Below are 14,185 nucleotides of genomic sequence, written 5' to 3' on the forward strand. Positions count from 1 at the left end.
CGCAGGAACAGGGAGAACATGGAGACTCCACACAGAAAGATCCTGTGCTCGAGCCGGGACTCAAACCCTGACCCTTCTTGCTGTGAGGCAACAGTGCTGACCACTGCACCACCGTGCCACCCCAAATACACATTTCATGTGTTATAAATCAGTAACCTCTTGAGGATATATAAACTTTTATTGAATTTAATAGACAGTATTACCTACAATAATTTTCCGGTAATGTAATGAGCGTGCTTCACTCTGTGACACCCCAAGAAGTTTCAGGGTTCTACATCCGTTTTTTTTCTTCTTAACTTTTTAAAAGCTTAAAAACAACTGTCAACAAGTAATAGATACATTGGAACTTGAAATACAATTCATTAAAAACAAATGTGTGGGGAAAATCACTGAGAAAAACAGAACAAAATAATGAAATTCCACATCAATGTTGAAAATATTGATTACATTAGATCCCATTTGGCTAGTTGCAAATCTAAAGTCTGATAGTGCTTCCAAATCCCCACACACTGAATGCAGGGTAGACTGGCTCTGTAAACATGGTCTGGACTCTGTGCAGGAGCTGCATGACATCAGACACACTGTAAAATGCCAGGATCCCTGCCGCGTGATCAAGGTAGACAGCGATGCGAGATGACCTTGGAGCTGGCAAGTCTTTGCTCTTATTGTTGTGCACAAAAGTTAATTTGGAGTCAGAGCAGTAGAGACTCCAGGACTTGTTGTTCCAGCCCAGGCTGCACTCATTGGCATTTCCTTTACGGCGGATTCCCCTGTAGGTAACAGCCACGTCTATCTCTGTTCCCTTCCAGTCTACCTCCCAGTAACATCGAGTCCCACTCACACTCTCCTTGCACAGCACCTGAAATAAAATGGATGAAATGAGATTAAAAGCCCCAGTGTTGGTTTGTGCATAGCTAATTACAGCAGCTGTACTAATGATACATGCAGAGTAGTATTGTGTTTTTTTAAACTGGAACAAGCACAACCCAGTTGCTGGCATGCACACAAATCTAGTAGTATCCAGGTTCCTTATCATTTGTGTTTCAGTTCCACTCATTTATCTAAAAATATTCTGAAAGCTGGATAAAGTTGTAATGTCAGCATATTCAGGTTTCTATTGTACCTTAGCAACTCCAGGTTTCTGAAACTAGGAAATAGTTGCATGTGTAATCACAAGCAGGATTGACTGGGAAGAGCCTCCAAGTCTCAAAGGTGTAGCCGATGCAGGAACTTTAGCCAGTATTCTGCTTAATGGCCAGCAGAGGGCGACTCCACCGATTACAAGAAGAAGAAGTCATATTCAACAGATGTCTACAACTCTGTAAATATTTTCCTCATCAGTTCATTTTGGTAATTAATGTAACATTTAAAGTAAAATATACAATAAAAAAGAGTTAGATTCCTTGTGTGTCTGACAAGTTGTCACTGCAGTGGACTTAAACAGAATAGAAAATAGCTTCAAATCATGTCACTCTGGAGATGTCTACATGTATACACACAATATGAGAACATAAACTGAGAAATCACATTATATCCTCATTATATAATTAATGAGAATAACATTGAAGAATTTCTCGTGCTAATTGATTGAACTCTTCAACAAATTCAAATCATTATCATGTCTATAAAATAGAGAAGATACAAATCAAGAGGCTGAAAAGGATCCTGTAGACTCTTCTAGGCTATCAACAAGATGCAGATATCAGCTTGATTTGGTTGATATGTGCTCTTTGAGTGTTTTTTTTAGTTTTAGGTCTAGTAAAGATTTTTGGAAAGTATATCCTGACAGGAAGTGCTTACCTGTTGCCAGTGATCAAATCGTTCTGGGTGGTCAGGGTAGTTTTTAGGCTCACTCTTCATTGTGACTGTTTGGTTCCCCTCAGAGAGGTGAAGGCTTCGGTGGGCAGTGTTGACATCCAAAATCAACTGGCATGAATCTGTCCAAATCCAGGGGAGACAAAAATGTTCAAGACTAATTCAATATTGTCACATGCTTTTACATTTAGCTGTTTTGGTAGTTGTTTCTGTGAGTCTAATCTGTTCTTCCTCCTAATGCTTTTCAAGGTATCACTCCTTTTTTTTCCCTGAGATTAGAGATGTTAATTTAGACACCAAAGTACCCTCGTGGGTAATTTGTCTGGTGATGCCAAGCTTTTACCAGAGCTCTATTATCATCAACAGTCCTTTTATTTCCAGGCATTAAATCATGTTGCAGACAGAGTTTGCCAACTAAAACCTTTGTTTTTTTGTTTTTTTTTCTATGAAACAGCTTGTTGAATGCTTCCCACCAGTTGCGGTAAAAGCAGCAGGAACACCTGTGTTTGCTTAAATGATCCTGAGATGAAGGTTTTCTCTCTTTCTTTTCACCAAACCTGTTCTGCAACTTGTACTGAGGACAGTTACAAGCAGCCTAACAACAAACCTGTTCTGTTGCTCGCTACAAAGATTTTCAGTCTTTTTAACACAACCTGTAAAATATGACATTGTTAAGAATGGAGATGCTCCCACAATATGACCAGAACAACAAAATAAGACAAAGAAATGTCACTAATTGAAATGCCATTCAAAGCTGGCAAGTTGCCGTGTGAGTTTGATTCTGTCCTGTAAAGAGTCAGGAGATGAACTTACATCTCAAGAAATCCTCTCTTGTTCTTGGCTCTTCAGCTGCTCTCAGCTCTTCTCTGAAAACTGACTCTCTCCTTGTTTTTGTCTCACCTTCTTGCGTGATGTAGACTTCCTTCACTGTGAGGAAACAGATTTAACAAGAACAGGACAGGTTGATAAAAGCAACACCAAACCATACACTCTAAAATAAGAAATTCCTCCATCCTATTTCAGATAAAGGCAAACTTGTAAACCTGCTGCTGAGATTTTGCTCGTCTCTTTCTTGCTGACTTCCTCCACTTGTAATTTCATTGCGGCTATGGCTCTCTTGGTTGCTTCAAAGGAGTAATTTGGAGCGACATTGATGTTGTTGAGGTCTTCATATCCGGAAGGGCCTGACAGAGACTGCCAGCTCTGGTAAAGTAAAGTCAAAGTCAAAGATGAGAGAGGAGAATGTCATTCGCCATTCTACTCACTCAGTGCGGCTGGGTTTCTGTCTCACCTGCAGAAAGTGTATGTGATCGTCAGTGTGTGACAGCTTCTCCAGGTCGGTATGTTTCTTCCTTAGCAGGGTGATCTCTTCCTCTAAACGGTCAAGCACTAATTCGCCACGTGTCACCGTGGTCTTTTCATGTGAAAGAATCATCTCCTTGACTTCATTGTACTTCCTCTCAATGGATAGCAGCAGCTCGGTGAAGATACGTTCATTCTCCTCAAGGGCTGATTGGGCTGAGTGCTGATGAGGAAGAGAGTTTGTTATATGGGAGGAAAGAATCAGTAGAGGGATGGTAATGGGATTTCACATACTTTAACTGATTCAACAGCTTGTCTGAGATCCTTCCACTTCTTAACTCTCTGGTCAATCCTGCTTTGAGATTTGTACAGTGTGGTGCTAAGTTGTTTCTGAAGAGAGAATCACATCATTAGTTCATTTCATCATTTTTTTTCAAGCATTATATGAATAATCTTTACATCACTGAGTGTCTGTGACACACCACTCACCTGTTTCTCAGTCCTCTCTGTTCCAGCTGGAACAATGTTGTGATGTTTGTGTTCATCCATCATGCACAGAACACAAACTGATGTCTGATCGGTGCGACAGTAAGCTTCCAGCAGCTTGTCATGTTGAGCACAGATCTTCTCTCTCATCTGACCAGTAGCTTTTACCAGTTTGTGCTTCATCAGCGCAGGGTAGTCATAGTGAGTCTGGAGGTGCGTCTCACAGTAAGACGCTAGGCACACCAAGCAGGACTTCTCGGCCTTCTGTTTTCTAGTTGTGCAGAAGTCACACAGAACATCCCCATGTTTGGTCTGCGCCCTAGATTGGCTTCGGCTGGTCGAGCGACGGGATTTTTCCAAGGTGCTGTATCGGTCTAAGTCAAGAGTGCTGGGGTGGGACATTTTCTCTTCAAAGAGATGTCCAGTAGATCACTAAGAATCCACAGGTGGTTTTGCCTCAGCAAGAAAAAGTTGATAAAATATATTGAAATCCACAGTTAAAGACTGGAGAGAAGGAGTGCCTGAAGTTAACAGCTACAGTGAAACTGTGATGAAAGCTGTGTGTGTCAGAATGTCAACTATGTTGTCTATTCACGTGGTAAAACCAGTATTCCTGGTTTGATGTTTAATATTCATGGGTGGTTCGACTGAAACACAGACATAATAAAGTGTGAAAAAAGGGGAGGATCTGGACTAAAGTAGTACATTTCAGATAAATCTTATTCAAAAAGTGAACATAACAGACAAAACCTTATGAACAACAAATTGTTTGTCAGTGAAATGCAGAAACTAGTTGTCATGGCAGGTGAAATAAAAGCCAGCAAAATAAGGCAAGCAGTCACCAAGAAAATGTATCAGTTTTTAATGACTTATGTAACTACCAATGGGCTTGATGAATATCAGTAAAACTTGGACAATTTAATACAAAAAAAATCAACAAATCAGGCTCACTGTTACCATCAAAAAGCATTAGTTGGAGCTGTTTTAAAGATTTATTTTTAGAATGCCCTCATACAGGAGGTTTTAGTCTCAAGACCTGGTTTCGGGCTTCTGGCCATGTTGAATTTGCTGCCCTGAGGGCAGGACGTGGTCTCAGACTGGCAGAAGGAGGATAGCACCATCTTGTGGAACTGGTACATTACGTAATATCCCTCCTTTGTGCGTCTATGTCTCCAGATACACAATAAAATAATAGTGTATCGTGTACGTGGTACACACACACTGACAATGTAAAATGCTTTGAGTGCAGCCGAGGTGGAAAAGTACTATACCATTTACCATATACATTTCTTCAGAGGACAATGTATTTTCATAAATTTTAAAAAGAATAATATTGGTATAGTGTACAATAATAGATTCATTCATATTATTTCATAATAATGTTAAGTAGATGTTAATGTGTATGGGTGTAGACATAACTGTATAATATAGGATATAATAATATATTGCATGGAAGTCAATAGATGATTAGATGTTCAGTAGTGGAGAAAAGGTAAGACTAAATGAGTGTAGACTCCTCCACTGCTTTTTGGACATGTTGAGTCTATTTTATTTACTTGTTTTTGTCTTTTGTTTCTTTTTTTTTAATTTCACGTGTTCAAAATAAAGAATAAAGACTCATTTCATTTCTTGCAGCACTTTCACATTCAGAATTGTCCTACACGGTGTTGATCAATCTGCTCCAGCCTGTAACCACAAAACCAACAAATTATAGTATTGCTCTTTGATGATCTCTCAGGCTGGAAAGACGCTTATGTCCTAGTTTATTAGAAAATAAAACAAAGAGAAACAAGATTACTGGATGTATGATTTGATGTTCTACTCCTTCTGCTCTGCAGTAACTGAATTTCAAACTAAAATTCATATTTAGATGTAGCTATTACACAGAGTATGAGCAAAAATGTATTAGCCTTCAGGATAATACATACACATAATGATTTATTAATGTTCCCACTCATTATAATAAACACATTGTTTATTAACATAAACTAGTTTTTGTTGTTAGAAATAGCTGGCTGTACTCTGGATTAGACAAATGGTTGATTGTTGCAAACAAATTACAGGAGATTGTTTGCAACAATAAATTAAAAACAAGTTACTGTGCACACACACTTAGATGATGTTCATCATTAAACTTGGAAATAACAACAACTCCTCTTTGAATTATTACTGCCACAAGACAGCAATATTCACCCTATACTTTCCCCAGTAAGCCAGTACTGTATGTTTGATATCAATTTATTGCAGTCTCATGATTCATTCAATACAACACAATTTGTAAAATTACTTACCAGTTATTTGTATAACTGAATGAACTAAACAGGACTCAGATAGCCTGTACTTTGACCAAGGCTAACTTTTGGCACCTGGCACACTCCGCTTGAGCCCAGATTCATATTACAACTAAAAATCTTTGATCCTAGGGTGAAAGCCTGGATAGTGAATATAAATCTGATTTTAAAATTCCCAAACAATTCAAACACATGTATGCTGTTCAACATTATTATTATTATTATTATTATTATTATTATTATTATTATTATTATTATTATTAGTAGTAGTAGTAGTAGTAGTAGTAGTAGTAGTAGTAGTAGTATTGTTGTTGTTGTTATTATTATTATTATTGTTATTATTATTATTATTATTATTATTATTATTATTATTATTGTAAAAGCTGTAGTAAATGGTGAACAAGCTAAGACAAAAATGCAGTAAGTAGGTTCATTAATAAACTGAAAAGCATTACAGTCTTAAATAAAGGCACATTATTATTATTATCATAGTTTTGGATCAGTATTCACATTACTGGTATATGAGTAACACACTAAAATCGCCCCTCAAAATGGTGTACATTTACATAGAAAATGTCACTGCTAAGTATCAGTTTGACTTCTTGTCGTCGGTGGCAGATACATGTAACAGTCACTCCGAAACTGTAGAGGGCGCTAGGAGTTTCCGTGCTGTATTGAAACCACGACGATTGCTTTCGCTAAAGTGCGTCGGTGGTCCAACGTTGGCGCCAGATGAGCAGTGGCGCCAGCTACACACACTGGCAGAGAGAGAGGAAGACACAGCAGCTCGAAGAGGCTCACAACAGCGTCCAAAGCCATTTACAACCCGGAGTTTGAAGCACTGTAACGATTTCTTTTCTTCCTTCAACAATCCAAACGTATTAGGAAACAAAGGTGGGTGTGCGGCATTGTGCATGCAAGGATTTACTTACAGGATCTGACATGATTTGTACCCCTGGTGATATTTCATCGTTTAACTTACTCCACGAATAGTTACTGAGAAGCCATGAGGTACATGTGAAGAGTATAATCTTATGAATCATATGCAGTGGGAGCCAACATGTTAGCTTTTTGCGTCTCGTGTTCTTAGCGTTACCCAACTTTGTAATGGAAAAATACAGGCCTTGGCTCGCACTGGTGGTAACATTATGCTCTGTTTAGAAAGCAGTCTCCAGCGCCAACACTATCATGAGGCACTATTTTAGTTTTGTCTCTTTTACAGGTTATTCTTGATGCATGTTAAATGTCGAATTGATCCATCTGTGTTGAATTAACTTCATTTCGTCTTTGCATGCCAAACCACACTTAACATGGTCGGATGGGCGGTTGGGCAAAGCTTCCGCTCCAATGTTTTACAATCTGCAGCGTAGAAGTAAACTGGAGACGGGGCTTTAGCCGGGCTAGGGCACTGGATTAGCTGGGTTGTTAGCTTGGCATCATGGCTACGTAGCCAACACGCTAATATTGTCTCGGCTGGATAGCTGCTAACACAGGCAAGGCCGCCATTGGAGTCGTCTGTGCGGGCTTAATGGTGCTGCCGCAGTAAGGAGTGCTTCATGTCGGTAGCAATGACTCGACATGCTACCTCTGCCAGGAATTGAATAACTTCTAATTGGAGTTTCGTTTGGGTGAATGTAGGTCAGGCCGCACTTGTTTTAAGGCTATGTCACAAATTGAATTCTATGTAAGTAAGATGCACCCCTTCCCGGGCTTTTCGAACAGCATTCATCGCTCTTGCTGTTAGCCATCTTTGTTTCAGCTATCCAAACCATGGCTTGAACTACGGTGTGGCTTTTAGCTTGCTAATTTCCATACCATTAGCTTTCGACACCCCCTCGATTATACTGTAGATTAACTCATCGATCGATGTTATCTGTGAGTTAAAATCCTCATATTTGCAAAAGTTGTGTGTTATTGTTTTATTTGAATATGGCTTCGGGTGTTGCTCTAATGCAATGTGTTTTGAAGGGCGGAAGCTAATGTTAGCCAGTGGCAGCCATCTTAGGGGAGCATTGTAGTCTTGGCTAGCTGAAAGTGCTGGTGTGGCACAACAAGATGGCCTGTTAACATTCGCACACGGAGAATAACCGCGTCGTTAGCTATATCATAATTTACCCTAAATCACCCAACCAAAGTTGTAGCTTCAATGTAAGTATGTTGTGTTCATTTCCCTCTAACTAGACAAGCCTGCGTGTCGCCTTTGCTATGAAGCTAGTTAGCTCGCTAAATGGTGGACACATTAGCTGCTAACACAATGCTGTTATGTCGTTAACCAGTCCTCTTCGACCACAGCCAGCTAACTAGCGGCTATGAAAGCTATTTGTAGCTGTTTTGGAAAGCTAGCAACGAACAGTTTAGTGTTTATTATCAACGCATTGATGTTAATTGCATGTACATTCGTCAACTTGTATTTAAATTCACGAACAACGAAGTGCGTAGATAAGCGCGTTTAGGCCGGCCGGGCATTGGCATGCGGATTAGGTCAGAAACGGGAGCTCGGTTATGATGTTGTCCACTTTGATATTATCAATTGTGTTAGCAAGTGAAGTGTAGCTCGCCTTTTAAGCTAACCTGGCTAGCAAATTGGCCAATTAGCTTGCACAGTGGCTTTCCATATCAGCTGTTTGTGTTTATGAAAATATTTGTTCATGTGAGCCTTGCTACTTATTTCAGTGGGTATTAGGAAAAATCCATCACTGTCTTGGTTCATGCTCATTACAAATGAACATGTTCCGGTGTTAAATAACTAAACATTAGATATATAGCAAAGAGTGTATTATCAAATATTAAGAACCCCCCCTCTGTCACACAGATTTTTTAAACACACATATCACATTCTGTTCCAGTGAATGAGCAGTTGGCCAGTTACTAGTTAGACCAAGTATCTTACATTGGCATTGCTCATATCATTGGTATTAATTGGCATAATGAAATTTTTTTTCAATACAGCAATGTCCTTGAAGGAGGTAGGGGAAAATACTTTGTTCAATTTTACTTTGTTGTTCTTGAAACATTGTTCTGCATGGAATCTGAAAGATTTAAGGTGGTGGTTTCATTTTTTAGTCAGTTTGGTGAAATCTAAGTCTGGATTTTAGGAATTGCCTCATTTATTGATGGTTTTTAGTCTGCTGAAAGCTTACAATTGACATACTTTTTAAAAAAATTAATAGCCCTTATGCGTTTGATTTAATGCATCATAATGTAAAGACTGGCAAGTGTTGTGGTTTGTTTTGGTGAAACACTTGGTGCTTGAAGTTTAACACTTGTCTCTGCAGAATATTTGCTGCAAATATCGGTTATGTGCCTCCTTTACGAATTGGTTTCAACCTCGTAAAATGACAATTTTATAGTCCCTATACCCAACATAGTTAAGCCTTTGCTTGATTTGTAGATGATAATCCAAGGCAAGGTCATCTTTCTCCATGTAACTGATAAATATGTATTGTACAGCCTTTTTTCAATCCATTTACTATTCTATCTGACACGATTGCAACAGGATTTGATTCGAAATGACCAGTGCAAGATACATTTACAGGGTAAATTGAAATGTTTGTTTGATAATGTTACTGTATCATACTACCCACTAGAGAAGCCACTGTATCCAGTTTTGACTAAATACTACAGTGAATCACCGCTGCCAGTATCATGGTCATTGCTGTGATTTCAGTGGACATGTAGCTTAGCTGTCTTGTGCTACATAAGATGTAGTTTGATTTTTATACATATACACATATAACATTTTAATATGTATACATTTTAACCAGCACAAGGGGTTGATCAGGACAAGACAGCCAGTCTTTGTGTCTGTCCTTTTCTCTACTAACCCTGTGCTGAGTTCAGATTTATGCGCACATCGTCATAAATTGTTTTTCATAAGATGCTCAGTGGAGCTTTGAATGGTTAAATGAAATTTATAATTGTTCACCTGCTAGCCAGCAAAGTAGGAAAGGGAAATGCTACTTACTCAACTCGCTCTTAAATGCATGTTCAGAAATGTATAAACAGTAAAATATCAGATATCTAAATGATAAACTGGAGGCAAATCACTTACCATCAGCCATTTATATAGATGTCTGGATTTAAGCAGTGGTTTCATGTCTTACTGTTAGAGGCTAAGCTGCTCTCACTGCCCTCTCTGGCGTGAGGTTATTCATAAATATGTAATGTCTATCAAAGCTCGAAAAGGCATAAATGAGATTAACTTATGGTGCTGTGGTGTTTACTGCTTTGTTTTCTCTGTTGCAGGTCTACAAACTGACAAGAGCGCCAGCACTGCACGACCAAAAACCAACATCTATATACCCGATTCCCTCTTGAGTTAACATCCGGCAATAAAACGGAGGTCGTGGGGCTGGAGTGTGTTCTCATGGCCGAGTCAGAGACTGAATGTGACACACCCGGCCTTGACACACTTGGGTCGGAGTGTGTCATAGCCCACAGCCATGTCGACCTTCACTATGGAGCAGAAACGGAAATTATGACTGAAGAAAAGCGTGGATTGGAGCTAGAGATCCACGGTTCAGACTTAAAGATCCAGGGACTGGGGACGGAACTTGGAGGTGTAGCCTGTGTAGATGCAATTGTAGCTGAGACAGACCATGACTATATCAAGGTGGAACACGGTGAGATGCACTGTTTCACAGGCGCAGAGATCAAGACGTCAGGAACTGAAACATTGCTGGGAGAGGTGCTGCTTAAGACAGAGCATGAACACGTGGTGAAAGTGGAGTCCGACCATGGCGGCGAGTTGACAGTGGAGTCGGAGAATGGTGTCATCATACATGAAGCCCATGGCCTGCAGTGCAACGAGTGCGGAGAAATTTTTGGCAGCATAGCTGATCTCCACCAACATTTTGAGATACATAAGGACCTCAACCCCTACATATGTGTCCACTGTGGTGAGAGCTTTGCTGTGGAGGCCAGCCTCAAGCAGCACATGAAGATTCATATGAAAGAAAAGCCCTACGTCCCCCCCGGCGTTGAGATCATGGGTAAAGATGTTATTGATGCCTTCAGCCTCAAGTCCCATCAGATGATCCACTTGCCAGATAAGCCTCACAGATGCTCTGAATGCGGCAAGAGTTTTGCAGCTGCAATCACCCTAAGAGAACACATGAAGATGCATTCAGAGGACAAACCGTATAAGTGCACCCAGTGTAGGAAGAGCTTTGTCCGCAGAAGGCATCTGAAAAAGCACCAAGAGGTCCATGCACGCGAGAAGCCATATACTTGCGGTCAGTGCGGCAAAGGTTTTGCCACAACCTCCAACCTGAAGCAACACCAGAAGACCCATGCTGCAGTCGTGCTTGCAGACAAACCCCACCGCTGCACACAGTGTGGTAAATGTTTTGCAGCTGCTGCCACTCTGAGGGAACACCAGAGGATCCACTCGGGTGAAAAGCCCTACAAATGTAACATGTGCAGGAAGAGCTTTGTCCGCAAACGCCATCTGAAGAAGCACCAGCAAGTCCACGCCGGAGGAAAGCCTTACACCTGCAGACACTGCAACAAGGGCTTCAATCACTCCTCTTCTCTCTCTCGCCACCACAAGACCCACCTGCAGACCCCAGTGTTTTCCCCGCCTCAACCTGGGAAAACCTTGACCTTTGGCACCCCTCCTAAACAGAGGGTACACATTCAAGGAGAGAAGCCCTACATGTGCCATCACTGTGACAAGGGGTTCAATCATTCCTCTTCCCTGTCCCGCCACCAAAGAGTCCACTCGGAGGGAAAGAGTTACACCTGCGCTCACTGTGGCAAAACATTCAATCACTCGTCCTCCCTGGGAAGGCACCAGAGAATCCACATGGAGAAAACACAGCAACAGCAGCAGCCGCCACCGCCGCAGTCACCGCCACCGCCACCCGAGCAATACAGCCCCATCCCCACTGGGAAGGCCTTCCCTAACAATGCCTTTCCTAAACAACGCATCCTGTCTGTGGAGAAACCCTATAGGTGCTCCCAGTGTGGAAAAGGCTTTAACCATTCATCTTCCCTCTCTAGGCATCATAGGACCCATGTAGATCATTGAGACCCCCCAATCACCCTTCCAATACCCATGTGCTATCCCATGTAAGTGCACACACACCCCTGCTCCCTGCTTCTATCAGACCAGTCATTGCCACACCACCAGAAAATCCAGGCCGGCTTCAATGACCAGAAGTGGTCCGGCCAATCGACTGCTGGAGTGAAGTGGAGCAGTTGAGAATAGAATGGACTGAAACACACAGGTCTTCAAAAGGAAAAGGCTTGGCCCAAAAGGATTTAGAACCTGTAATTCAAAGCTGAACCCCGGACATTGTTCTTGGTTTGAAGAGGGTATAATACCAGTTTCTGAAGGAGCCTCTATTCTTGTTTGTGATTGTGTTTCACTTGACACAGGCCCTCTTTTGAACACTTTTAAATAAAATTAAAAAAAAAAAAAAGAGAGGGAGAAAATGTGATTTAACGATCTACATGATACAATTGTTACCTGGTGAAAGAATGCTTCACCTTCTTGTTGATCCTTTTGATAAAAGAATTCAGTTCTTCAAGCGGGCACATTTTGCTTTTCAGCTGCAACTTTATTCAAGGCTACCAACACAGGAACTGTTGTTGCAATTTAAATAGCTTAACTTTTTTCACCCACATAACCGGTATGAAGCAAATGACAAAAATCCACTGTAAATACTTAATGATTTCTTTTATATATGTATAGGTGACTAGTGTGCTGTTTCAAAAGATTGCATTTTTGATAGTAAGATCCACCTTTGTCTCCACTCTTTTTTTTTTGTGTTCTGCCCTCCCTTTTGACTTTAATTTGTTTTAAGTGTTGGAAATCAACATGTTGCAAGCGTTCTCATGCGGCTTGAGTTTGGGCTTCGTCAGACAGGAGCCGTTGTTGTATATTTATAAGGTTGTTTTCTTTGTATTGTCTACGGTGGGTTGGCACTGCTGCATCGACTGTACAGAGAGCAATAATGGCACCCTGATTCAATTATGACCTGCAATTAAGCCCTGAGAAAATTGGTAATAGAAAATAAAAAACTTACTGGGGAGCATATTACTACAACATGACTTGTGTCCTAATTATTTACTGTGCATTGTCCTCTGTGCCCAGCATATTGCTTTGGAGACTAATTCAATTACCTGTGTATAGAATATAGGTAAATGTTAAACAGTTTGATCTAAAAGGTTGTGTATACTTTAAAAAAAAATACAAAAAGCTCTCTTTTACAGGACTTTTTCTGAATTCCAATGGATTGCGCTCTATTTACTGTTCTGTGTAAAATATCTTTTACAAACTGATGTATTTTTTTAGATATGGCTCGGCTTATATGAAAGGGAGCAAGAGATATACAGTTTTTATGGGAATGAACATTCTGGTGAGCAATATTTTCTTTTCCTTTTTATTTGGATAACAGTTGTGCTTCAAACTGTAGCATAGTTTTCTTCCTTGTGTTAGATAGGTGCCTTATTGCATGCTATGTAGAAATGTATGCCGAGCTGTTATTTGAGGAAAAAAAAGTTAGGGTTTTCAGGAGTCTTTTGTTCTTATTCATACTAACTTGCCCTACGTTTTAATTTGATGTCACTGATGCATATTGCTTTTTGCTTTCTTGTATATTACCATGTGTTTACACTGTTACGACATCTTTATTTTTTTCCCCCTTTCATTCTTGTCAATGGCCTCGTTTCTTTTTTTTTTGAGAGAGAAAAATTGTAAATGATCCATAAAGGCTTCTCTTATGGGTAAATCCTGTAACACCTTTTCCCAATTGCTGAGTGGCACATATATGGATAAATAAAGGTTGTTGACTCTCTTTTGGTGTTTCATCAGTGGAGTCTGAATTTAATCTGCTTCTAATCCACCTGCACTCCTGGAAAAGTCCACATGGTGGCACTCTGCCACATGAAAAGTTACTCCCAGCCCCCCAGCGGCCGTGATTCCACATAAATGTCAAGTGAAAACATGGTCCTTGGTGCTTGACGCTTCCAGGTGCCACATCATTTTTTCCCCTTGAACTTATGTCTCATGAACATACGTTAACTGAGTTTAAGTTGTGATTTAAGCTATGGTGGTGGAATGTCTTGTCCAGAAACTACCCACCTTCCCTCATTTAGTTTACATTCCTTTCCAACTGAAGGTCGGACCAGTTTTTCATTGAAGTAGACTTTCAAGGTTGGGCTCTACCATTTCTGCAACCTTCAGACACAATCGGTGCTTATCAGCTATCAGGACGCAGGGTCATGTCTTCTTTACGTTACTGATATTTTCCATAATTTTCTGATTCAAATGTCCAGTGGTTCTC

General features: G+C 40.4%; 2 protein-coding genes across 5 annotated transcripts; one reads left to right on the plus strand and one right to left on the minus strand.

Moving 5' to 3' along the window:
* Nucleotides 1–151: 151 nt before the first annotated feature.
* Nucleotides 152–4,277, minus strand: ftr14l (finTRIM family, member 14-like). The gene is made up of 7 exons (XM_086179700.1): nucleotides 3,607–4,277; nucleotides 3,412–3,507; nucleotides 3,107–3,340; nucleotides 2,859–3,018; nucleotides 2,629–2,742; nucleotides 1,801–1,937; nucleotides 152–859 (listed from the first exon to the last, which is right to left on the minus strand). Exons 1-7 carry the CDS (start codon nucleotides 4,003–4,005, stop codon nucleotides 476–478), a joined length of 1,524 nt encoding a protein of 507 aa, XP_086035826.1. The 5' UTR covers nucleotides 4,006–4,277; the 3' UTR covers nucleotides 152–475.
* Nucleotides 4,278–6,610: 2,333 nt separating this feature from the next.
* Nucleotides 6,611–13,696, plus strand: LOC147247505 (uncharacterized). Of its 4 annotated transcripts, none has more exons than XM_086180992.1 (2): nucleotides 6,611–6,788; nucleotides 10,140–13,696. In XM_086180992.1, the coding sequence occupies exon 2, from the start codon at nucleotides 10,261–10,263 to the stop codon at nucleotides 11,923–11,925; it is 1,665 nt and encodes a 554-aa protein (XP_086037118.1). In that variant the 5' UTR covers nucleotides 6,611–6,788; nucleotides 10,140–10,260; the 3' UTR covers nucleotides 11,926–13,696. The 4 variants fall into 4 exon arrangements, with proteins under 4 accessions (XP_086037118.1, XP_086037120.1, XP_086037121.1 ...); XM_086180994.1 differs by lacking the exon at nucleotides 6,611–6,788 and adding an exon at nucleotides 7,320–7,578; XM_086180995.1 differs by lacking the exon at nucleotides 6,611–6,788 and adding an exon at nucleotides 7,750–7,769.
* Nucleotides 13,697–14,185: the final 489 nt, after the last annotated feature.

The sequence above is a fragment of the Aulostomus chinensis genome, chromosome 16 (genome assembly GCF_037954235.1).
Source record: "Aulostomus chinensis isolate RoL2024-O1b breed Wild chromosome 16, RoL_Achi_v1.0, whole genome shotgun sequence".
In the NCBI taxonomy this organism is placed as follows: Eukaryota; Metazoa; Chordata; class Actinopteri; order Syngnathiformes; family Aulostomidae; genus Aulostomus; species Aulostomus chinensis.

Bases quoted from the DNA above. Each gene is read 5' to 3' on its own strand.
- ftr14l (XM_086179700.1), bottom strand. From the start codon at position 4,005: ATGTCCCACCCCAGCACTCTTGACTTAGACCGATACAGCACCTTGGAA. The intron at 3,341-3,411 runs GTATGTGAAATC...CTTCCTCATCAG, and splicing joins AAGCTGTTGAATCAGTTAAA to CACTCAGCCCAATCAGCCCT. The intron at 860-1,800 runs GTAAGCACTTCC...ATTTTATTTCAG, and splicing joins GATTTGATCACTGGCAACAG to GTGCTGTGCAAGGAGAGTGT.
- LOC147247505 (XM_086180992.1), top strand. From the start codon at position 10,261: ATGGCCGAGTCAGAGACTGAATGTGACACACCCGGCCTTGACACACTT.